Genomic DNA, 25,754 nt, shown 5'->3' with positions numbered 1-25,754 from the left:
CATTCTCTGGGTTCTCTTTTCACTCTCTTGGTGTCCTTTGATGCACAAGGTATTAATTTTGATGAAGTTCAGTTTCTCTTGGTTGCTTTGTGCTGCTCTCAGTGTTAGTAAGAAACCATTGCCTAACCCAAGGTCACGAAGATTTATTCTTGCTTGCCATTAGGAGTCTCAGCTCTGATATTCAGGTCTTCGATCCACTTTGAGCTAATTTTTTTCTGTTTAGTGTGAGATAGGGGTCCAGATTTCTTTTTGTGCATGTGGATATCCAGTTGTTCCAGAACCATTAGTTGAAAAGGCACTTGTATTTTTATGTGAACTGTTTATTTATTTATTTATTTATTTATTTATTTTTAAAGATTTTATTTATTTATTTGACAGAGAGAGGCAGCCAGCGAGAGAAGGAACACAAGCAGGGGGAGTGGGAGAGGAAGAAGCAGGCTCCCAGCGGAGGAGCCTGATGTGGGGCTCGATCCCAGGACTCTGGGATCATGCCCTGGGCCGAAGGCAGACACTTAACGACTGAGCCACCCAGGCGCCCCTGTTTATTGATTTAGAGCATGGGTTGCAGAGAGTGGCAGAAGGAACCTCCGGGTACCCAGCTTGTGTCCAGCTTCAGTATTTAGCCTCCTCTGGCCATTCCTGTTCATCCACTGTCTCCCTCAGTCTTTTTTCCCCCTTCTTTCTGGAGTATTTTAAACATGACTCAATTATTTTTGGGAGTTCTTCAGGTGGTTCTAACGTGCAGCCAAGGTTGAATTACTGTAAAGAGGGTCATCCACGTCTTGTCACGTAAATTCAATACTTAGCATTTTGGAATTCACTCTTCGAGAGTAAGCTCAAGACGACCTATTTACAGTAGTACATATTTTAATACTTAAGTCTGTTGAGGATTCCAGCCTTCTGCCATAAAAATCACATATTGCTTTTCTTGGCTATTGACCAGTTTCTGGAAATCAGGGTCACGTCCTTGCCTGAGTCACAAAGTCTCCATCAGTCCGTCGGCACCGGGTGGGACACACACGTCATCCCTGCAGACGGCCCCCCTGCCGGTGGTGTGTGCCGATGCCGCACCAGCGTCCCGTGTCCCCTCCCGCGTCCCCGCGCTGGCTGACTGAGGCTTCTGTCTTGCAGGTACATCCCCACGGCGGCCGCGTTTGGCGGCCTGTGCATTGGCGCGCTGTCGGTGTTAGCCGACTTCCTCGGGGCCATCGGCTCTGGCACTGGCATCCTGCTTGCGGTCACTATTATTTATCAGTATTTTGAAATTTTTGTCAAGGAACAGGCTGAAGTCGGTGGGATGGGTGCTTTGTTTTTCTAAATGTTCTCCTATTTCTTCTTGTGTGTGTGAAAGGGAATAATTTTGACACATTGTTTTTGTCAAATAATGCTGGTTCCCCTTTTCTTCCCTCACAGTTTGTTTTCAAGTGCTCAGTGTCCCGTTTGTGAAATGGGCGCCGAGCTAAGCCTGTGTGCAGCATTAGTACCAGCTGCCTTAAAACTGAAGTTTACATTATTTGTTCAAAAATGTACTTGTAGTGTTGCCTGTGATGCTGGAAACCAATGTACCCGCCTTGCCCTGTTCACTCGTGACGGTGAGATGGTGACGTGGATCAGTTTTGCACACAACATTCAGAACACTCACTCTTCCCCCCACTTGTTTAAAAATAAATGTAGTTCAAATTGCCACTTTCCAGTATTTTTGAGCTTATTTAATGAGTTCTGGAACATTTATATCTAATCTGTATTTTAGATATAATTAACTTTTTATACTTTTTTAACTCCTAGTATCCACGTTCCCACCCTCCCTCTCCGTCCCCCTCCCCCGATTTGTCCCCTCTCAGAGCTGCCGCTCAGCCCTGACGGGCAACATGGAGCTTCAGTTCCAGCTGGTTCTAGAAACAGCGCGTGTGATTACTCCTCCTGGTTCTCATTCCTTTCTTCCCAGTGACAGCAGTCAGTGCTGTTTTACTGTATTGGCTATGCCTTCGAATTCCAACACATCACTTGAGAATACTCTTTCAAGATAACGATGCCCCAATTCTTTTTTTTTTTTTAATCCCTAAAGCAAAGATCTAATTCTCAAGCAATGTCCGTAGTTCAGTGGGGGTGAACAATGAGTGATTCACGCTCGGAATCTGTGTATGTTGTTGTACTTTACAGCAGCAACATGAGTGTAAACAGTAGAAAATAAACCTTTATTTAATAAAACTGTTTCAGTTGTGTTGGAAAAATAAAATCGGATATTAAATGATTTCTAAGATTATTTGTATAGGTTCATCGAAATCATACAAAACCCACCCGGAGAGGTCTGTGGCAAGAGGGCAAGCGTAGTTACAGTGTAGTGTTTAATCCTAAAACTGCTGAGGAACAGGGACCGACGTAAAGGTGCTCAGTTATGCGACTAGCACTGGAAAGAACAGGACAGTAGCGGTCTCCGATAACATCCCAGCCTCCATCTGAAATAGCATACTTCTTTATAAATAATTTTTTAATCTGTGTGCTCTTTTGGCCACAGATCACAGTTTTTGAAAGATCCTTTTCAGAAGTAAGGGTTTCCATTGTTTACTTTCTTAGTAAGTGCAGGAAGTACATCTTATTCAGGCCAGGATCACAAAACCAGTTACAGGGAAGCAGAGAAAACAAAGGCTGCAGGACAGGAACAGTGGCCCTCTGGAGGACATCGCCTAAGGGCCTCAGACCGTTGTGACCGTAGAAATGGGGATCCAATGTTGTCATACGTGATTTTTTTTTTTTTCCAAGAGAAGGTGGAAATAGGGCTTTTTATAGGAAAGCTTTAACTTTCAAATGCTGATAAATGAGCAGTGCCGGCTCTCAAACTGACCTAACTTCCCAAGTACAGTCTTTGATGTTTAAAGGTTAACATAAAAGGCAGTAGGGTATGTTCTAGGATTCAGCTGTCACTTCTAATTTGCACTCTTAGGAAGGGACAAAGGTAGAAAGGACAGGTAGGGGTTGTAAAGATCTCCCTTCCACCAACATTTAATAGGTTTCTCAATTCCTATGGGGAGCGGCTCTGGACGAGCTGGTCTGTTTGGAGACTGGTCTATGCCCGAGGCTGTATATTTTCCATATGCCTTCTGTTTCTTGATTTTTGAAGAAGGGCAGTAACAAGGGAGATTATACGATTGGTCTTTGAGAGCTCAGGGAGGAGGAGTAAGATCTCTGGAGAATCATAATGCCTATGATTAAAAATAAGGGTTTTTTGGGGTGCCTGGGTGGCTCAGTCGTTAAGTGTCTGCCTTTGGCATAGGGCGTGATCCCAGGGTCCTGGGATCGAGCCCCGCATAGGGCTCTCTGCTCTGCTGGGGGCCTGCTTCTTCCTCTCCCACTCCCCCTGCTTGTGTTCCCTCTCTTGCTGGTGGTCTCTCTGTCAAATAAATAAATAAAATCTAAAAAAATTTTTTGTTTTAAAAAAAGGGTTAGGGGGACGGGAAGGCTACTATTAGAGCAAGTAATTGGGGGCCTAATTTTTGCAATATTTACAGAGAATAGACAATCTAGACAGTTCTCTACTTCCATACTTTCCCCCTTTGTTTAGAAAGTCTAATCTTGTATTTTTGCTCACAAAAACATCTCTGGATACAGAGATGAACACAGTGATACACTGAATACACAGGGACCCTGTAGACAGATGAACTATATTACAGCATTTTTGGCATGAGTATCCTGGTTTTATCTGATATGAGGGGCCTGAGCCCAGGACCGGAAACAAGATTTAAGGCTAGCCAGGGAGCATCACCCGGAGACTTCTGCTGGGGGCTCATCTGAACGGTGATAGTTCTGGAGCTGCTAGAGGCCACAAAAGTCAACACAAGGGCCAAGCTCAGCCAAAAGATGAGAAGATGGCCCAGGAACACTGGCAGACCTTTTGGATGACAGGGGCGCTAGGCATGTCCTGAGCTGGAAACAGTGCCCCCGTTCTCCCCTTTAAGGTAGTTGCATTGGGTTTCTGGTACTTGCTGACCTTGTTGGCTATACTCAGGGTTTAACAGCAGGACAGTGCTGTCCCAGCCATGTAAATGGATTTGGTTTTAGAAACTGCAAGTACTTTCTAAGGTAAGGATAGGAAATGAAATTCTTAAGTATATACACCTTCTTGAGGGAAGGGTCATTTTTTTTCATTAGCTTCTTAACCTTGTAATAGTGAATGGGATCAACAATCTTTTATTACCTAACAGCTTGTTTACCTTCAGTAGTTAGGTTGGTAGGAGGACACTAGCCAAATGTAAACATTTGCTTCTCATGAATGTTATTCTCTGTTGATTTGACACTCTCTGCTTGCAGGAATGTATATTAATCCCATATAGCAGATAATTAGGATGACCAAGAAAGCCCCTGTATAGGTTTGTCTTTAAAAAAAAGAAAAAAGTCTCTGTTTAAACACTAATGTAGTAAATAGTTATTTGCATACCTAGTTACAGAAGTTTATATGGGGGCTGAGGGTGGGAATAACAGATCTAATTTGGAATTCAGGTCATATTTCCTCTAGAAATACTCCTATCTGTTGGACTAGATTAGATAAGTAACAGCTGAACTTTAAAATTAAACTGGATTAAAAACTGGGTATCTGCATTTTTCATTACTATTGGCTGGAGTTTAGCATTTAAATGAAGACTAGAGCCTACCTGTAATTACAATTCCATATCACCACATGTATTCTGTGTTGCTTTTATTTAATGGAAAAGCTAATTTCAAATCTACAGTAAGCTAAGCTGAATACAAAGTCTTAGTGAAGGAGGCCTGGTGGTCTTATTTATAAAAACATGGCTACTGTCCTTTGGCCTTAAAACTTCAGGAAAGGCACTTCAAACGGCTTCGTGTTTGCATGTTTCAGTGCCAGAGCATAGGAATAGACCCTGGCGTCCACGGTCAGATGTTCTTCAGCTACCAGAGCTAGAGAAGGCAAAGGATACAAGTTACATAACGAAGTTAATCAAGGACTATGCCCCTTATCAATCAACCCATCTTTACTGAGCGACTACTATGTGCCAGTTCCTGTGCTAGAGGCCGGAGATAAAGCAGTGAACAAGACATTTTCTGCCTTCAAGGATCTTAATGCTAGTAAGATAGAAGATGAAAGGATATATAAGCAGGTCAAACAGTGCTTCAAGTTACTTTTTGAAGTAAAATTTTTAAAACATTCAAATTAGGAAGATTATCTGTTTCTTTGCAAATGAGTGAATGGGGCCCTCCCAGCCGGGCCTGTCTCCAATACAGTACTTCCGACTGTTGCTTTGTCAGAGGACATTTGTCCATGGAACCTTATTTAATTTTTTACCAAGTCCCTGTGAGATGGGCTGGCCAGGAATTACATGATGTAATTACGTGACCAGTGATTTACTAGGGCTCACACTGCTAGTCTGCTTCATTATATCACACACTGCTCTTCCTATAACCTCAGACTTTGTAGAAGAAATATGGTTAAATTCTCCTTTAACTTCTGCCCTGCAGAGAACCATCCAGCAGGCTAACCCCTGGATCTTTGAGGATCAACTAAGAAATACCTACTTAGGCCTCTGAATTGCCATGGATTAGAGATTTGAGGTATAGAAGTTTTGGCAAGTCTGCAGGAATATGATCCTGACTCTTCTATAGAAAAAAAAGAACCCTACTGAAAGCTTTCACTTGACATAGAATGTTTTGCTCACATTTTTAGACTCTGTGCCACCCAGAAAGGAAAACTATTGTTGGTGAACTGCGGTTGTACAACAGTTTCAGGTATTTGACTTTAATGAGGAAGAAAATAATTAGAGAAATGGAATTCGCTTTAGTGCCCCACTGGATGGGGCTGGGCTGGGGAAAACTGAGGAAGCTGGGGAATAGTCTTAAGAATGCTTACCATCAAGTCTCTTCAGCAGGTCATTCTTTGGTAAGGAAATTACTTCGACAAATTCTAAACAAACAAAGTGCAAGTGAAAACGAAGCTGAAGAATAAGAGGGCCTACCAGAACACCACAAAATGCCTGCAGCCATTTCCACTGCGCTAAGCCACACACACGGCCAGCCTCTGCTAGCTGGGTAACATACCTCCGTCTCCTGAAAACAAACAGAAGGGCGACGTTGTAGCAAGGCTCGCTGGGGTCAAACACTGGAAGAAGGCTTTTGTGCAAGACACACCGAAAAGGCCATAAGAATGCAACAGAAACCTGGGTCTCTACTAGTTTAATCTATGTTCACAGTAAAAAGCATTCCAACAGTACAAAATTATTATTCTCCAAATCAAATGTATAATAGCATTTACAGCATGCTCTAGGACACACACGTACGTATTTTTAAGTTGTTAAAATATACAAAATTCACCATTTAAACCATTTTAAAAGGTATAGTTCAGTGGCATTAAATACATTTACACTGCTGTGCAGTTATCGGCACCTTCTCCAGAACGTTCTCACCACAAAGAGAAGCTTGGTAGCACTCAACAGTATGTCCCCGTACATGCTGACCTCTATTCTACTTTCTGTCTGTGAATACGTGGATTTTAGGTAACCTCATATGAGTGGAATCACAAGATTTATGCTTAAAAAAACTTTCTTTTTCCTTTTTTAAAGTGAGCTCTAGGCCCAATGTGGGGCCTGAACTCATGACCCAGAGATCAGGAGTCACATGGTCAGCTGACTGAGTCAGCCCGGTGTACCTGTTTACTCTGTCTGGCTGCACTAAGCACTCGGCACCGCCGTTTCAGAATTTGTCCAGTTACAGTGCGCGCCAGCAGGTCTCAGGTAAGGGCTGGGTGCTAGCCTGCTGTGCAGACACACCACGCTGTGTATGCCCGTTCATCTGCTAGTGGACACTTTCTGGGGACCGTGAGTGATGCTACATGAACCCTGGGGTGCAAGTATCTGTGCGAGCCCCTGCTTTCAGTGCTCTGGGGTGTCGACCTAGGAGTGGAAGTGCCCAGCCCATGGTGATTCTGTGCACCTCTGAGGACGGCCAACTTGTACTACATATCCTATGCGTATTAGCAAGTTTGAGCACCGAGCATTTAAAATCAGCTGTGATGGGCACTGGAACATTCAGGAGCACCCAGGTGGTGGGAAATGGAAGAGGACGGCTGTGACACGTGATGGTGGCATGTGTGTGAGCACCGCCTTTAATGGGGTGGGAGATGACATGGACGGGCAGAGGCGTCAAAGCTTGAGTCCAAACTTGCTGAGAAATATAATAGAGCCGGGAATTTCCTAAACGTTTCTCTAGGTACGGAACTCCGTGAAGACTAGTCAGCTGCTGGCCGCTCACAATTATTTATGCCTTTCTTGCAATACACACAGAGAGAGGGGTGATTTTGAAGATTTTCACTGTTTACGATTCAGACCTGTGGCTCATATTACTACGTGGGAATAAATTCCATATAGAAAATACGGAAATATCATATTTTAACATTTTATAAAGAAAGCATAAAGATCAGCAAGCGTTCAAAGAACAATGCTAAAGGACCCAAGATTAGGAAAAGAGCCTGGAGTACTGATGAAGTATCTACAAGCCTACTATTCTTCTGACAAGTCAGAAACCGAATCAGTAGTAAGTTAAACGATATTTAACGCAACAGAACCACCTTTTCAACGAGTCCACAGCACTCACCTGGCTTTGGCTTAGGTCTCACGTTCTCAGCATCATCTCCGTTAATAGTTACCGTCACGATGTGTGTGGTACAGTTTGTCAAACCTGGATCCATACATACAGCTACGGAGAGAAGCGACAGATTACTTGGACAGACACCAGTCACATGCCATTTGTTTCATTACTTAAATGTCGGAAGAAAGCTGGGCTCACAAGTCGTAGTGAACACAGAACTCGTGCAGGAAAAGCACAGCTGCAGGACTGCTGAGCATACGCGTGGCCAGCACTCGTATTTTCCCCAGCGTTCCTAAGTTTGGTAAGTCTGAGGAAGGTTAGACGGTACTGCCATGTTGTCAACTCCTTTCACCACAGCGAGAAAAAAGTCCTAGTGAGGCACCTGGCACACAGATGAGGTAAAAAATAAAGCATAAAGCTTAGGACATCGGACGCTCGGGAAGGTCACAAATTTCCCATTTCTGTTCCAGCTTCAGGGCCTCCTTGTTCCAACTGGCTCTTCTGCGGAGGGGAGGCTCACGCATAGAGGGTGACCAAATCTAACTGGGGTTTCTCTTAGCCAAGACAAAAGCCATCTGAATCCTGAGCATAAAGAACACCCACGTTACCCTTCACACACAGAACAATCTACGGCTTGACTAATTTTCAAGAGTTTGTCCCCGAGTGCACACCTGGGTAGCAATACACACCTGGAGAACACTCTGCAACGTCACCTTTATAGCCAGTTTCTTCCTCAAGCTCCCGAAGAGCGGCTGCTTCTGGGCTCTCATTATCATCGATGAGACCTGGAAGTTAAGTCATTTGTGAGGTGGACTAGGGAAACCCGGTTTTTTGGAACCTCTCCTTCTTCTAATATAATTCCGGCTGAGCTACACGAGAAGGATCAGATGACTGGGAACGTGGTTGTACAGGTAAAACTGACTGAGGTTTGGAACTTTTCTAAAAAAAAAGGGTGAAAGATAACCCTAGGCAGCTGGAGTAGGTTCCGCTAGCTGCCGTCTGTTCGTCTATCTTGGACCTCAGTGGTTTCCACGAGCTGCTCTGCAGCCGGACAGCGAGGGTTCCTGTGAGGATGAGTGGCTCGGTGGTGTTGCCCACTGGCCTCGGTGATGGACTCAGCTGTGTGCTCCGGCCCAGGAAGCCTGGCACTCTTCTCAGTTTCCTCACGTCACAGTGTCACCTACTTGCTTTCCTCCCTGGCAGAGCAATCCTGGGGCCTGGAGAGAAATGCTGGCATGAGCATCCCCTGCGAGGGGGGAGGCTGGCGGACTCGAGGCAGCTGCTATGCTCAGAGTGAGCAGCAACTAGGGAGGACCGCGGAAGTCGGATTATTTTACTCGAGAGGAAATAATGCAATGAGGAAGTAAAATGTAGGCTATTCTGTTACTTTTAAAGTTATGAATTTCTTCAGTGAAATGGCCGGTAAATGAGAAGGAAAGTTGGTACGTGTTCTCATTGGCTGGAATTTGAAAGTACAAGACCTATACCGCTAGTGATAAGTAAATGAGATCTAATCTCTTCAGAGGGGAACAACCCAATTAAGTCCTATGATGACACAGAGCTTCAAATTCTGGATAGCTCTACCTTGCTGTGCAACTCAAGAGGGTATTCTAGTGGAACTGAAGACCATTTCCCTGGCCTGTGTGCATACCGGAAGATCAAGATGTCTTTTCCATTCATAGTTCTTGGAGTTAAGAGTCTGATCTAGTTATTACTGTGAATTTCTGGTCAGAGGCAATTGCTAGTGATAGAAAATGGAACTCAGTTGACAAATTAGGGAAAAGCAGTTCCTCAAAGAGAAGCTAGAGAGAACGTTGCCGAGAGGTGGCTTGGAAAGGTCGGCTGGGCCACTGCCCTTGCCTCGCTCTCGGGCAGCGCGTCACTAGAGCGAGACCAGGGGCAGCTGCTGTGGGGATGCTTCTGTTTTACTTAAAACCACAGGGACAGATGAAAAGGTGTTCGGTGTCCAAGTGCTGCAGTTCTCGGGTTCAGGGACTTACCTGCGGGGAATTCTAGGCAGTAGCCTCCCATCGGCGGTCGGAACTGCTTCACCAGAACGATGCACTCGTAGTGAAGAGTCCGCTGCAGCACGGGGATGACCGCCACACCTGTGGCCAGGAGACAAACCAAGGAAATCCCTAATGAAACGTCCGTGAACATTTAGCACAGGGTCAAGGGCACATTCCCACCTTATGCTGACCTCTGCGGAGGCGTTTCTCACCCCAAAGCGAGCCAGACCGTGGGTGAAGGGACAGTCACCTACATGTGTGTGTATTTCCTTTAAGCAATGAATCAAGTCAGTCCTGCTGTTTGTGGTAAATGCTAGCTACACTGGATTTGACTGTTTTAGGATCAAGGACCTTTTCTGCCAAGAGAGAAACCTTTTACGTGGCCTTAGAACAAAACGTAGACAAAACCCCACCGTGTTCTGGAAAACACAAATTGCTTAAGGGGAGCTCTTGGCTACCTCCTTGCCCCCAAATATCCCGACAGGCAATTGTGGCAGCTACTCTGTTTACTTCCAGTAAAAACAGACAACAAAATGAAAGGGAAGCACGAAAGGGAGAAACAAAGACCTGTTGCCCAACTTCCTCTAGACCAGCGGTGATTTTCAGGATCTTTGCAATCAAAGCATTTATGGCTAGAAAGGACAGTGAAATGAATGAATAGAATAGTGTTCTCCTAAATCCATTTCCTTATCAACTTATAAGGCAACTGGTCCATCATAAAGTAGGGCCAAATATTTTTCCATATTAAAGGCTTTCACCTAGGTCCTCTGAACGAACACAAAGGATTTCTAAAAGTCCTATTTAGACACAGTATGTGGCTTCAAATTATACTAACTTATATTTGGCTATAAATATTAGGATACCTTCCCCTCAAGACACTGTACTCAGCAGAGATGACAGGAGCCTGAAGTCATTTATAAAGAAAGCCTGATTGGGATGTCTGGGTGGCTCAGTTGGTTAAGCGTCTCACTCTTGGTTTCGGCCCAGGTTGTGATCTCAGGGTCATGAGATCAAGCCCCATGTCAGCATGGAGTCTGCTTAAACTCTCTCTCCCTCTGCCCTCCCCCCCACCACCATGCTCGCTCTCTCTCAAATAAATAAATCTTTAAATTAAAAAAAAAAGCCTGATTTGGTCACACAGCACTACAAAAAGTAATGGCAGGTTTAAAGATAAAAGATCATAACTGAAGAGAACTGCTCTGAGGTCTTGGTTAAGTAAAAAGAACCCCGCCTCCTGCAATGATGTACGGTGACTTCCTTCATGAAGAGTTGTAACGGGTTTGCACTCGTACCATCTGCCGACTGTCCTTTCCTGGTTGTACGTTTCACAGTTTCCCAAGTTCTGTTCAGGCAGAGAAGAAAAAAACAAAATCACTGGTATTACAGAAGGGAATGTCCTTGGGTTTTCGGTCCACAACCAGACCTTTCAAATGCAAAGCATGCAAGTGTACTAACGATAATGGCAAAGAACCACAGCCATACACATCTGTAGAGGAAAAGCCACCAGTGCTTTCCTGTAGCTTCTGAAAATTTTTCCAAAGAAAACGTGCCACCCTACATTTAGCCTTCTGATGCTCTCTAAAGAGAAGGCCTGTTGTTCGCTTGAGCTGCCTTTCAGACTGTTCACTGGAAATATTTCAGGCTGGATCATAAATCTACAGGGGAGCAGTCAGTGAAGCTACAAAGCTACTAAGCAGTCTGTGCAGATGACACCCCTATGAAAAGTCCAGCCTTTTTGCTAAGAAGAAAAGACACTCTGCATAATATGAACTCCTCAGACGTTATTTACATGTGACCTAAAATAACAATTTAAGAAAGCAGGGCCATTCCATTTATGCATTGGGGAATTATTAAATTTAGGTAAGTGCTCTCTTTTGCATGGATGAGATCTATCTTACCTAAGGGAAAAATGGTCCACAGAGGAAAAAGCGAGATAAGTAATGGCAGGTTCCTGCTCCCTTTCCCTGATTAAGCTGTTTCTTTCTGGGGAACGCTGTCCTGAAAATCCAGTTATTGCTACAATTGTGTTTGAAGGGGAAGGGCATGTGAGGGAAATTCCCCTTCACTCTCTTATCCCTTAAACAGAAAGGAGCAGTGCTAAGAGATGGGAGTGGAGAAGCAGATCAACTTTGGATCTAAGAGAAGATATCAGAGTGGCGCTGGAAACTAGGGTAAGAAAGGCATAATGTCTGCCCAGAGGGGCCCTCGCACTTTTGACCTGCTTGTCCTTAAGGACTGGACTGTGCCATATTTCTATGGAAAAAATCTAGATATTTAATCTAGTTAAAAACAAAAACATAAAACCCTTTCTGGGGGCACCTGGGTGGCTCAGTGGGTTAAGCCTCTGCCTTTGGCTCAGGTTGTGATTCAGGGTCCTGGGATCGAGCCCCACCAACAACGGGCTCCCTGCTCAGCGGGGAGTCTGCTTCTCCCTCTGCCCTCCCCCATGCTTGTACTCTCTCTCTCTGTTAATCTCACATAAATAAATAAAATCTTAAAAAAAAAGAAGAACCATTGCATAAACTGTAGATCTTTCGGTATTATACCCAAATTCTAATGGCAAACATGTCAAAATGAACCTAAGAAAACCAAACACTATTATGACAACTGCCCAACATTCCTGTTAGTAACAAGAAGCCAACCAACAAGCAACTGTGATCAGTAAATAATACAGAATGCAAGAGATGGACACCTTCTGGCATAGCTCTCTCTGCTGCCTCTTATGGTTACTTGTAAAGACCGAAGAAGACAGTGCTGAGAAGCACTGAAGGTGCCACCCCCAAAACACTAGGAATAAGGGAAACAAAAAGAGTAGCATCATTACAGTGGTTAAGATAAAGTAAAATAACCAGTAACGAGCCATAAATCGTGAGCAAGGAAATTTAAGGAATCCTAGACCAGGAATGCCCCATGTGAGCTCAATCATCTTCAAGGGACTCTGAGAGATGGACACTGATTGAGTCAGAAAATCTTAGTCTCTGCCTGTCTACCAGCTAACCTCATAGCCCCAAACTCAAGACTGTTCTTAGTTGTAAAACTAGGGACGTAAGAGTAAGTTATCTCAAAAGCCTCTTGTAGCTTTAGAATTCTGATTCTAATGAAGCTACTCCATTTTTTGAGCCTTTGTTATAGGAAAGCGTGTTTCCCCAGAACATACTGTTGTTAGCCTAGTCAACAAACACAAGAGGTAGGAATGGCAACAAAGGATGACTTTGGCTCTGTCCCAAGTGTCCATAAAGGGGCGTACTGCCAGCAGTTTTTACCCAACTAAAATCAATTGTGTATCTTTATCCACAAATAACATGGTGGAAAAAATGTTTTTGAGCTGCTATTTCACCCCTACCGACATGCTTGCGTATTGGGTAACAGATAAAACATTTCATAAGTTTATACATCATGACCTATGGGAAAGTCCACAGATTCACTCTTCGAAGCTTGACATTCTGGTACGAAATGTCACTGTGTTTTGTAAGAGCTCCTTGGAAGTCATGGGGAAGATGTCCATGTGCAAGAATGGAGGTGAACATGCTATAAAGGGCCATGTAAGCATGGTACCTGGTAGGCTTTTGAGTACACGCCTCAACTACTGAGACAGATGCCCTGGAGGTGAGACCTGGATGCGAGTATTTTGATAAAAAGCCTCCAAATGATTCTGATGCACATCCCTGATTAAGAAATGCTGACAGAGGAAGAGGAGTCAGGTGAAGAGATGAGCTGGTGCAAACCAACAGGTACTCTTCAGACCAATTAGTGTTAAGGGTTGTATCTGTTATAAAGTTACACAACTTCATAGGGAAAAGAGAGCCAAACCATATCCCTATAAGTTGGGTTCTAATCTGTCTACATTTTCACAAATGCAAGTACATTTGAGCATACTGTGCTCCTGAAGGCTTCGGCCTGGCCACATTTCTGTACTGTACTCCTGTACCCACTAGTAACTTCCTACTTACTTCTGCGTATCAAACTCAAGTCAAGTAAGTGTTCTGTACGCTTCCCCTGTGTTGATGGACTGCAGTGTACTTAGCTTTCTTACTTTGAGGTTTTAATTTAATAGTGCTATGGATAGCTTAATATTTCCTGCAGCTCTCCAGCACTGGCCCTTATTAATACTTTTGCTAGTTTGGTAAATGTAATTAAAGTGGTTTCAGTTATTACTGGCAAGTCCGTGTACGTTGACATGGATGATAGCTGTATTTCCTCACGAAGAAACCCTGTGTTCTTATCTGATCGCTTAGCAAATGGACTTTTTATATTAATGAATTTATATCATGTAATCTGGATCCCAAATCAGTTATATTTTTGCATCTTCATTCCTTTTATATTTCACTAGGGAAATGCTTAATCTATTTTTAACACATTTTTTTTCTCACAGTTAATTATAATATCAAGCAATTTCTAAACAGAAAATTTGGAAAACAGAAAAGGTTTACCGCACAGCTGCCTTTAATAGTTTGCCAGTTTTCCTTCTAGGCTTTTCTTACATATATTATTTGGGAAGAATTTAAAAAGCATATATACCATTTCCTATGTTGTTATCCACTTAATCACTTTTCTCATATTGCTAGATTGTCCTCAGAATCTGCTTTGTAGATGACTGCAGAGATTTTACCAAATGCGTACACTAGAAAATTACGTCCCCATTTTTAGATTGAGGAATAACTGACACACAATATTGTATCTTAGGTGTGCAAGATAGTGACTCAATAATTATACACAAAACGGCCACCACAGTAAGTGTAGTCACTGAAGTTGTTACAGTCTCACTGACTGTAGTCCCTCCTACTGGACATCACATGCTTCTATTACGTTACACTGTAACAGTCATTTCCCAATCTTTAAAATGGTTAGGGTGCTTTCAATTTGTTGTCTTTTTAAATTTTGATGAACATTTTTCATGCACAAATCTGACTCCACACAGTCTCAGGAGTGGGATTACTTAGGTCGAAGGGTGTCTGTCATATCTTTATGGCAACTGGTACATACTGTGGAATGCTTTGCAAAACCTTTTTCGCCTCCAGTTCACATTTCCATGAGCAAGGTGTAAAGGATGTAAGTTTTACCTCAAACCCAGCACTATTCTCTCCTTAATCCTTCTAATTCACAAATTAAAAATTGGTGTGACCAGAATGAGGCAGCCTGGATGGTTAATTATTCTGCTGCTTTATTAGCTTAAGTGAGGCTTGGCCCAAAATTTCAGATTCCTACGAATCTCCTCAGGGAGAATGGTGTTAAAATCAATTCCTGATTAGTTATTACAACAAACTGACAATGTAATTTTATTGAGAGATTATAAGCGATCCAGACATTCTGACAATGGGAAAGCACTGAATTATATTTTTCATTTAAGACCAACTTTACAATGAGGAAGCTATCAGAGTTTATGCCAAATGCTAAATGGAGACCTGAATACTGCACATTTTACAAAAGGGAAAAAAATCATTTACCTTATTTTACCAGTAGGATCCATGTATGTTGTTTTTTCAAGCTTGACCCATTTTCCTTCTGAAATTAACTAAAAGGAGACATTAAGTTGGGAGACTTTCAAACTGAGGATTTCATTTAGAAGGTTTGTTTTCTTTCAGATTTTCTCTGCCCGGCCCTCCCGGTGATCACATGCCCCTCCCAGGAGTTGCGTGAAGGTTTTCTGCTCAAAGTATGGAAAGTTTTTTTTTCTGAAGGGTGGTTTGGCTTCTTTCTGGAGTTTTGGAAGTGATACAGAGAGGTGAAAAGAGATGATAGTTGAAAAACTCTTGGGGGGTGCAGGGGAGTGGAGAGGGAGGACCAGGAGTGAGGGGTTTTCGGGGACCGAGCGTTCTATCCTCTGAGCTGGGTGCTCATCAGACAGGTGCGTTGAGTGGGTAGAGACTCATCAGGGGTGGTTTACAGTCAGTGACCACACCGGAAGGCTGACTGAGGAAACCATGTCCAACAACCGCATTTCCAGGGACGACGTGGGTTTCCCACCCCATCCAAGACAGGTGGCCCAGGATCATTTTGCCTAGACATTGAGTTTCGGTTACCAGGACTAACTTACCCATGGCACTAAACTGAACTGACAGGAGAGATTCACTGCAGACATAAAGCAGTAGCCTTTTTCTTACTATCCTATATTTCACTTCTGGCCAGCAGCAACCTAATAATTATCAGCAGATCTATTCACAGACAACATGGAAAGATTTTTAAATTATAAACAACTGCAGGAAGATGTCAAGATCAGAGTTCCAAGATGAAGGATTTAAAATTTATTCATTGCAATGGTTCCTGCAGAAAGAGACTTATTAAAAGCTAAACCAAATAACATATAACACATACATTAGTTCTGGAATTCAGACTACAACTAACAACTTAAGATTCTTATTGTTCTTAAACATATATATTGAGACCATAAACAGCTAAGTAAGACGTGATATTTAAGTATGAAATGTCTAAACCCTAAAACTCACATATGATTTATTCTTCTACCGAAGGAAACTTAATAAAATTTTGAGAGTTTTTGTATTAACAGCCAAAATCCACTTAAAAACAGCCTCCATTTCACTAGCACATATAATTAAGAGATACACTATTGCTCCCACACAAGAGCAAAATGTCCCTGAGTCCTAAAAAGGGAGTAGGAACAATGTTTAAGAAACTGTCTTTAAGAATTAAATACACACACACACACACAAAAGAATTAAATACAAGCATTTGAAACAACAGTTTCTACATTTCTTTGAAACTCAGCTCTGTGTGGGGAGGGGGAAGGGAAGTGAAAAACAATTTATACCTCCTCTGAAATAATAGACTGTTTGGTATTTTGAGAAGGATCCGCTGGTTCTTGGTTTTCCATTTTCAAACTACTTAGTCTTTATAGTCCTCAGGCAGGAAGTTCACGCTGCAAGATAATAAGATTTGTTTAGGCTACATTTATTTTTCTGAATTAAACATTTGTCCAGAGGTCACCGGTCAAAGTACTTAAATGGTGAAAAACTTATCTGATGTCGTCAAAGCTGCTTTTCTCTTGTGAACCTGGGAGAACTGCCCCAGCTGGAACATAAATGCCAAGGCCCCAGGAAACATCCAGGAAAGAACATGCAGCCATCCCAGTTAGATTCAGCCCACATTAGCTAAGTTCCTACTGGGCAGGCACTAGGCACTTACATAGACATTCTTGGATTTTTCTGACTCCAAATTTAAAAAGTTTCCAAGGGGGAAACAGTACAAAAATTGTATACCACTCCCCATTCCCACCCCTTCACTACTGTCCCTTATCTACCCGGGACAGCTAAACTGTAAGACTTCTACGAGCCGCCTGTTTCTACCTCCCATAGATCTTTTTTTTTAAACTTGTGGTAAATGGATATACCATTTTAATAATGTCAAAAGGTGCAGCCCAGTGGAATTAAACACATTCACATTGTTGTGGCCCATTTACTTTAAAGTTTCAGTTTAAAGTATCAAAGTATCAGTTTAAATGTATCAAAGTCACAGTTGTGTGTGAGTTGACCAGTAGCACCAGCTCTGTTGTGGAAGGGGCAGGCCCCGTCCCATGTGTTGTACACTACCCTGGCCTCTGTTCTTGGCTTATTCTCCTGTTTTTGTACCCTGAGTGTCTGAAAATCTTTTTCTGCCCTCAAAGTGGACTGAATAACCTGGCTGCATATAGAAGTATGGGCTGAAAGTCTCTTTCTACGGAAATATGGAGGCCATGCTCTGTCGTCTGGCTTCTGGTGTGGGCTGCTGTGACATCGAAGCCATTCTGATTCCTGATCCTTTTTCTATGTGGCCTATTTTCTTTCTCAGGAAACCCGTAGTTATTCATGTCTTTGTGCTGATGTTATTGTATTGGGAACTCAAATGGGTCCTTCCTTTTTTTATTGAAGTGTAGCTGACATACAATATTGTATTAGTTTCAGGTGTACAACATAGTGGCTCAATGTTTACATATATTATGAAGTCATCCCCACGAAAATCTTGCTATCATCTGTCACCATATAAACTTATTGCAATATTAACTTTTTCTCTATGCTGTACACATTGCATTCCCATATCTCATTTATTTTATTACTGGAAGTTTGTATCTTTGTTTTTTTAAAGATTTATTTAATGAGAGAGAGAGAGCGTGCGCTCACATCTGCATGAGTGGGGCAGGCGCGGAGAGGGGGGAGAGAGAATGCCATCATTCAAGGGGGGGGTAAAGAATAGCCTTTTTAAGAGATTGTTCTGGGCTTAGATATATACGTTCATAAGAATAAAAAAGAACCTCATGAGTGCCTGGGTGGCTCAGTCAGTCGAGCGTCTGACTCTTGATTTCAGCTCAGGTCGTGATTTTGGGGTCATGGGATTGGGCCCTGCATCAGCTTCCACGCTCAACAGAGAGTTTGCTGGAGATTCTTTCTTTCTCTCTCCCTCTTTTCCTCCCCCCCTGCTTGCACAAGTGCTCTAAGTAGATGGAATCTTCAGGGAAAAAAAAAAAATGAACCTTTACCTAACACAGTATATAAAAATTAACTCAAAATGGGTTAAAGATCTAATGTAAGAGCCAAACCTATAAAACTCTTATAAGAAAGCATAAGTGTAAATCTTCATGATCTTGGGTTAGGCAATGATCTCTTAGAGGTGACTCATAAAGCACAAGCAACCAAAGAAAATACAGATAAATTGGACTTCCTCAAAATTAAAAACGTGTGTGCTTCAAAGGATACCATGAAGATGGAAAAAAAAAAAACCACAGAATGGGAAAAAAGTCTGCAAATCTGATAGGAGAACTGTATCTGAAATATGCAAAAAACTCTTAAAATGCAATAATTAAAAGACAAACAACCTAATTAAAAATAGGCAAAGGACCTGAATAGACATTTTTCTTAAGAAGATACACAAATGGCCAATAAGCCCATGAAAATATGTTCAGCATTTTTAGCCATCAGAGGAAGGCAAATCAAAAACACAATGAGATACCACACTTTTATCCCTACTATGATGATTATAATAAAAGACAGATAACAACAAGCGTCAGTGAGGATGTAGAGAAACTAAGACCCACACATGCTGCTGGAAGGAACGCAAGATGGTGCAGCCACTTGGGAAAACAATCCTCAAAAGGTTAACCACAAAGTTCCCATATGACCCAGCAATGTCATTCCTAGCATATACCCGAGAAATGAAACATATTCTCTCACAAAAACTTGGACACAAATATTCATCGCAGTATAATTGTACTAGACCCAGAGTGGATACCACCTAAATGTCTACCAATTGATGAGTGGATAAATAAAATGTGGTATATCCATTCAATGGAATACTGTTCACCCATAAAAAGGAATGAAGTACTGATGCATGCTACAAGATGGATAAACCTTGAAAACATGATGCTACGTGAGAGAAGCCAGATACAAGATACCAAATATTGTAAGAGTCTATGTATATGAAATATCCGGAAGAGCAAATCCAGAGATACAGAAAGCAGATTAGTGGTTGCCAAGGGACTCGTGGGAAGGAGAGAATAGGGAGTGACTACTTATGGGTATGGGGTTTCTTTTTGATGAAGAATGTTCTAGAACTGAAGAGTGGTGATGGTGGCACCATCTTGTGAATACACTAAAAACCATGGAATTTTACAGTTTAAGAAGGTGAATTTTATGGTATGTGAATTGCATCTCAATTAACAACCACCACCTTTGCAGTCTAAAAATCTCCAAGAGACAAATAGTTAGGTTGCTGAAAGTCACATTAGATCTAAAGGGTGACCAAGCCGAGGAGACCAGTTCAAGGAGCTCTGCTCTGGACTCAACAGGCTAGTAGTACGTGGCATTACTGTACCCACGCCATCATTTTACTGTCCTCTGGGTGTAGATTTTGCATGTCCTCAACACGTACTTCAATTATAAAATTAAATGTATTTCTGTTGTATCACGAAGACGTAATCAACACTGTTGCTTGCAGATTATTCTGTGGGCAAACCTAGGAATTCAATTTCCAGTAAGGACTTTAGCAAAGAAGCAAAACTTGAGGCCTTAGGGAAGAAAAAAACGACTTTCTGCTAAAGAAATAAAAACCACTTAATGAAGATGAGAGAAAGAAATGTGTGTACATTTTCACACTCATTTAAACCATGAAGTATGCACAAACTGTATTAATGTTCGTAAAAAACAAACATCCACTGTATTGTAGGGCTGGAAGTGAGGTTGTGTCCTTGGCACTGGGAGTGCAGCAGCAAACTGCACAAAGGCCCTGCTCTCCAGGAGCTTACTGTCTGGTGGGAGGAAGGGGAGAAAACTGGGGACCAATATACAATATTTATGTTGGAGACTCTACGCCTTACAGAGGAAGATGAAGAAGGGTAAGAAGAGTAGAGAGGTGCAGGGGAGGGGTGATATCTTTATGGTGTCATCAGGAAAGCCCCCTTTAATTTGGTGACATCTGAACAGAGGCTTGAGAGTAATAAAACAGTAAGCTACGTGGACATTTGGAGACAGTCATTTAGCGTTTGGCTATATGCCCACAGCATAAGAAAAGAGGCAGTTACTCCTGGCAAACTTTTAACTAGCATTGGCTTACAGACGACAAATAATTTACATTGTTAGAGGCAATTAAAGTAGTATGCTGACCAATGAAAACTAACCTCAGGTTAAATCAAAGGTTGGTTACTGGTCGCTGCCCGTGTGGTCTCTACACCCAGATCAAAGAACTTTCTCTACCTAGATTTTTATCTTCCAGATTTCCATTCCCTTCTATTAGTAACATACACATCACAGAAGGAATATTTCCTCTGCTTTTAATTCTGTCACTTAAGAGAAAACTGTTAGGCAACCAAGGGACCCCATGTAGTGCACAACGTAATTGATTTAAAATTTAGGCGCAAGATGCTTGGATTAAGTTAAATTTCTACCTCCTTTTGAAAAGTTGTATTTTGACCCCAAATAACTTTTGATGGCTACCCAAACTTTTTAAAAACAGAACTGCAGGCCTCAAAAGTATAAGCACCACCAGAAGTTTGTAAAAGAGCCAGGTCATCTGTAACTTTTTCTGTTAAAGGGTTCTTAATCTGGACTCCCAGAAAGTCTAGACAAAATGGAGGTCGTCCTCCATCCCCACGTGAATATCTTTACGGGCAAAGGGGCCACTAGCTCCTTCAGATTTACATACAACTTTAAGACATTTAAATTATCTGCTAGGTCCCCTTATCTTTATATTCTAAAACTTCTGTCAGACTGTCAAAGGGATTGTTGATGGCCAAAAGGTGAAAAAGTACTGTTCTGAAGGCTGGTCCCTCGGATCTACTGCTCTTCATTGAACCAGGTTAAACTCCATTACAACACAGCCTGAGTAATCAAAAGATGGATTTTTGGTCAGCAAGTGTTAAGCTATAAACAGTTGTTTCAAACAGATTGTATTAAAAAAAACATTTAAGCTAGAACGTCAGAGAGCTAGAAAGACAACAAACTACAGACAAATTACAAAAAAGAAAAAAAAAGTGGCAAGCAGGGCTGGGCCTCTCCAGGGTAATTACTTGGAATGCAACCAGCCCCAAGAGGCAATAGTACTTTGTAGCAATGTGCTGACAGTGTAAATAACCAAAAAATGTGGTTAAAGGGTGATTTCAAAATATATTCTTTATTCTGTGATTACCAAAATGTTCAGGATTATAATGGCATCTCAAAAATACTACTGAAACAGAAAAAGAATATTATTTTTAGCACCATTATTTTAGCACTGGAAGCTAAATGGTGCCATTTGGGGACCAGTCTTTACAAGTAAGGCAGTGCAGAAAGAAACGAGGCTCATGCATGCTGTCCACTCCTGTCTCAGTTACTGTGATAGAGCTTTCCTGAGCTGACTCAATGCTATTTTTAGATTTAAAAGTGAAGTGTAAATTTTATCCACTTCATTAGCTAGAATTTCAGGTCATCTACATTTTGCGGCTAAGCTGTTATACTTAAGGTACCTGTTATACTTAAAATAATACCAGTGTACGTAATGTTGTGTTCTACTGTTTTAACTCACATAATCTGTTTTATGTGGTTTTAGTTTGGTCTGAACACTGAAGGTCTATGATGTGTTGTATGATTTTTCCAGGGCACCAAAAACTCTTGTGAGGGAAAACATCACAGGTTTCTTAGAGTTGCCATACAGTGGTAGGCAGGAGGTTAACTGGCTTCATGAGAGGGGGCAGTTCAAATGTTTGAAAAAAACAAAAAAATACACAAAGTGCAAACTGACCCATAATCCTGCCCTTGGGGACCTCATAGTTCAACTTGCAAAGAACCAGAGGGTAAATAGCTATTATAGAGATAATGCAATACCAGGGTGTTTTAAGTGAGCAAATCATATCCACTTGGGAGGCAGGGAAAGTAATAGACTTTGAAGAGGCTACTACTAAGAGGCCATCTGATATTAAGATATGATTTAGATACCAAGAAGACAGGGAAAGCATTTCAAGGAACCACATGAAAAACAGAGACACTAATTAGGGGAAGGGTTGAGAAATTACTATGGAGGAATTTGGCAAGCTCTGTGGTTCTCAATCTTTCCCCCCTACCCCTCCCAACCACCCCCTCCCCCACCCCGCAAACAAGCCCCATATGATGGATGGTGTTAACACATGCAAACACATTTCTAAGGGCTTACACAGATTTGGCTGGATGCCTGCCCCCTCCCCCAAATTTGCCGGCAAGTAAAGCACCCAACTCTAACTGGCATGCCACAAGCTCTTGTTACTATGTAAACTCCTTTTGGGGATAGCACTTAACAATTCTCCACAGAAGGAAAAGAAATGATTATTTTTTCACAATCTTGGGTATTTCAGTACTAGTAGTAATAGCTGGATTCAGGTTAAATGGGAGCAGAGTTTGCACTCAGGCTTCTCATTATTCAGTTATTATCATATTGGAATCTCTACAGTTCGCTGAGGTTGCAAAGTGAAGCAAAAATCACAAGAAATAACACGTTGGCGATTCTCTCCCAGATAAAAGTTGAGTATTGTAAACATCATTTATACTCGACCAAATAAAAAGGTGTAGAAGCTCAAACCATAAGCAAAGCTTCTGATTGACCAAGGTCAGGCAGTTGGAACAGTTTAATAATTGGATTAAGAAATTTCCAATAAGGCATTTTGAAAGAAATTAAGAGGGAGAGGATTAATTTTTGCAAAAATAACGTTGAGTGTGTAAAGTCAAACATCAAATGCTTAGGCCTGTCCAAGATGCCATTCCACATTCTTTCAGAATAATTACACAGAAAAGCCACTTGATTTATAATAAACAAGTAATCAATTAGTATAGTTACATTTAATGGTCTTGGTTATAATCATAAACATTTTAAAATTTTAATTTTTTAAAAGATATTTTGATCATTCCTTCTTTTGTACCATTTACGGTAAAATTTTGGTATCCACATCAAATGGATCCACTTTAAGTGAACTTTCCTTTGCTGACAATTATCCTCCGATAATGAAAACTTCTTGTAATTTGTTAATTATGGAAAGCCACCGAGTTTCTTTTCTTTTCTGGCAGATGTGGGGGTTGGGTGGGCAGAGAGGTAACTAACATTTTACTGAAATTACACTACTTGGTGATTTATAATCATTACATTCAGTTTGGGTTGTGAACTAATTACCCTAGGAAAGGTTAATTGGTTACAGCCGTATAATAATGAAACCAGTAAAGAACCTCTTGCAATAGCCCAAGCAAGAGATACCATAGGTTTGGCCTAGGGTGGTAGCAGTGGCAAGGAAACAGACTTAATTCCTTGCATGCGAAACTTTATTACTTGTCCTAAACCAGCATCTAGGGAAAGGGTTTGTTTCAAAGCTTATTACAATAAGATGTTCTTAAAAGATGTTGGGGCATCAGGAGAAAGGGGTAGTACAGTGTTCAAATATGGACACACCGAGTTTGATGTTGGCAAGATATCCAAGTGGATAAAACCAGCAGGTAGATGGAAGTATTAATTTAAAAGGATTAGTCATGTTGTGGGATTCAGGGCAGAAAAATTACTTAATTTAGAATTGCACAATAAGCCCCCTCCCCCACAATCACTTAGCTACTGATTTAGGCATGCATGAGAAAAAGCAACTATTTCCATTGTTGTAAAGGTTTTATTGAAGACACTTGAGTATAAACACTTCATGGCTAAGTGAAAAAAAGACAAACATGGTGGCTACAAAATAATCAAAGGGAATTTAGCTGTACCAATTCAAAATACCCAAGCATCTGTTTGTAATGTTGATTTATTTGAGGCTAGTTAAATGTGTAACTAGTTAACTTAAAATCAACTGTAAAACTAAAAAGTGACCGAACTCGCTTCTAAAGTATATAGCCCGAATAACAGACATCTGTAACAAATTCCGTCCCTGTAGTGTTTATATTTAAGTTTACAAACTTGGCTGCTTCTCTACAAATACCCAGTACTGTATTAATGCTTTGCAGCTGCCTCAACCTTTACACTCAAGTTTCCTGTGCTGTTAACATATTACTCCTCCCAGAAGGACTATATTTCCAGTTTCTGCTTTCTTCTATACATCTATTAATTCCTATCTTCAACAGAAAATACCTTACCCTAACTCACATCATCAGTGATAACATTTCCTTCAGCAGCAACCTGTTTATTTCTAGGTCAAATCAAAACGAACATGCGGAGTGATTGCTCCATCCGGCTTTAGGTCTCTCTTAGATCTGGCAGTCTGGCACGATTCTCCCAGCATATATGGAATATTGCTTCATTTCCCCCTCAAAACAGAAAGGACTACATAATCCTGAATCTCAGAAGTACTTATGAAAAACTACTGACGCCCCTCCCCCAGCGTACACTGCAACATTGTAATTTACCTGTTTGGAAAACGTGTCTTTAAAAACGATGCTCCCAACTAAACCACTTAGCCAGTAACATTTTTGAGAAAAACAAAACATGAAACTCTTTGGGGGAGGAGTTTCCAACTCCAAATAGGCAGAGGATCCTGTAATTATCCTAATGAATACTTTTCTAAAGAGGCCTGTAGTCGGGGGGTTCCCACCTCTTTGTAATCTAAAACTGCTTAGAGGGACTAGAGTGTGTGCAGTTTTAACGAATACCTAAAATGCGTGCCCTTAGACAGACGTGACTGGGACAAGCCCAAGGCAAGTTACTCAACAGCTAGAATCTGATTCTTCTGAAGAAACAAACAAAAGTGAACTTTTAAAATAGTCTATTGTCTGGTTGCCATTGGATACATCATTACGGAAGGAATAAGGAAAATAACAGAGTGATGGAGAAAAGAGGAGGGGAAAAGAATGATACTGCAAATTTCATTCGACTAGAATCCTTCCAGTCTTATGATTCCAGCATGGCCCGGCTACTGATACAATCTGGCTGTATTTTTCCAGGCTGCTACTTTGGCAGGGCTGGGATAAATGAAGTTCACGCTCAAACGAGTCACCTCTCCCCTTTTTGTCGGTTTCCCCAAATTTATCTCTCCTCTTCTACCTTCAAAGTCGAACTCCCCAGGAACGTACGGACAGAATTCTCTCCCTCTCTCTCATAATCCTCCACGAACGAAGAGGTGCCATTCCCCCCTTTGCAGATGCTTCAACCACTGCACTCACGTGAACAGGTAACGGCGGTGTTTCCTGCTTTCTCTACTCCGAATAGCCCAAGCTCTTCTACCCCAGTCTCTGGTTTTCTCTAAACTGGCCCTCCTTTCCGCGCCTTCGCAGCGGCCGTCCCCTCGCTTTCCGGGACGCGAGCGCAGCCCGCAGACTGGGACACGCGCGCGGCTGCCCGCACGCACCAGATGTGCTCCCTCCCTCATCCCCAAAGAGGGGACTGTACGTGATTGGCCCGCGCCCAGTTACCTACTCCAAGGTGTGGGGTGAAGGGGAGGGTACTCCTTTGGGGAGGGGGACGAAAGAAGAAAGCACGAATCCGAGGCAGCAATCTCAGAAGACCCGGTGTTACTGCTTCAGGCACAGCCGCACCTCGCGGTGATAAGAGGATGTGCACTCGGCCCCTCCCGGCACCCGTAGAATCCCCGCCCATAACCTTGCCTAAGAAAATTACCTTCCGGGGCGCTGCAGATCATCGATTCTTCTTCTTACCACTTCCGGAATTCCTTTTCCGGGACGCGAACGGCTTTGTGTGTGTTTGTGTGTGTGTGCGTGTGCGAGTGAATGCTAAGAGGACGTCCCGCGATTCTCCTCG

General features: G+C 42.0%; 2 protein-coding genes across 9 annotated transcripts in view; one reads left to right on the top strand and one right to left on the bottom strand.

The window, feature by feature from the left end:
* Window positions 1-25,163, top strand: part of SEC61A2 (SEC61 translocon subunit alpha 2) — a 50,010-nt gene extending 24,847 nt beyond the window's left edge. Inside the window, exon 12 of one of the 5 annotated variants that reach the window (XM_057304669.1) lies at window positions 25,049-25,163. In XM_057304669.1, coding sequence (XP_057160652.1) covers window positions 25,049-25,163 — 115 coding nt within the window. Of the gene's footprint in view, window positions 1-1,131; window positions 2,252-11,687; window positions 23,880-25,048 lie in introns of those variants that run through there. The other 4 variants (XM_044392056.3, XM_044392057.3, XM_026478641.4 and 1 more) reach the window with 4 other exon arrangements.
* Window positions 2,175-25,704, bottom strand: NUDT5 (nudix hydrolase 5). 4 transcript variants are annotated; one of them, XM_057304673.1, is made up of 9 exons: window positions 25,614-25,704; window positions 16,369-16,476; window positions 15,047-15,114; window positions 10,895-10,944; window positions 9,594-9,701; window positions 8,283-8,378; window positions 7,600-7,701; window positions 5,861-5,914; window positions 2,175-4,914 (listed from the first exon to the last, which is right to left on the bottom strand). In XM_057304673.1, the coding sequence occupies exons 2-9, from the start codon at window positions 16,429-16,431 to the stop codon at window positions 4,805-4,807; spliced, it is 651 nt and encodes a 216-aa protein (XP_057160656.1). In that variant the 5' UTR covers window positions 16,432-16,476; window positions 25,614-25,704; the 3' UTR covers window positions 2,175-4,804. The 4 variants fall into 4 exon arrangements, with proteins under 4 accessions (XP_057160656.1, XP_057160653.1, XP_057160654.1 ...); XM_057304670.1 differs by lacking the exon at window positions 25,614-25,704 and adding an exon at window positions 25,413-25,504; XM_057304671.1 differs by lacking the exon at window positions 25,614-25,704 and adding an exon at window positions 25,409-25,499.
* Between the last annotated feature and the right edge of the window lie 50 nt (window positions 25,705-25,754).

The sequence above is a fragment of the Ursus arctos genome, unplaced genomic scaffold (assembly GCF_023065955.2).
Source record: "Ursus arctos isolate Adak ecotype North America unplaced genomic scaffold, UrsArc2.0 scaffold_30, whole genome shotgun sequence".
Taxonomy (NCBI): Eukaryota; Metazoa; Chordata; class Mammalia; order Carnivora; family Ursidae; genus Ursus; species Ursus arctos.
The sequence above is the reverse complement of the archived record's forward strand: the minus strand, read 5'-3'. Positions and strand labels throughout refer to the sequence as shown.

Excerpts from the sequence above, each read along its gene's own strand:
- NUDT5 (XM_057304673.1), bottom strand. The coding sequence starts at position 16,431 with ATGGAAAACCAAGAACCAGCGGATCCTTCTCAAAATACCAAACAGTCT. Across the intron at positions 7,702-8,282 it reads CGTTGCAGAGTGTTCTCCAG|CTGTATGTATGGATCCAGGT; the intron begins GTGTGTATTGCT and ends TTCTCTCCGTAG. Across the intron at positions 4,915-5,860 it reads CCTGCTGAAGAGACTTGATG|CTCTGGTAGCTGAAGAACAT; the intron begins GTAAGCATTCTT and ends TGCCTTCTCTAG.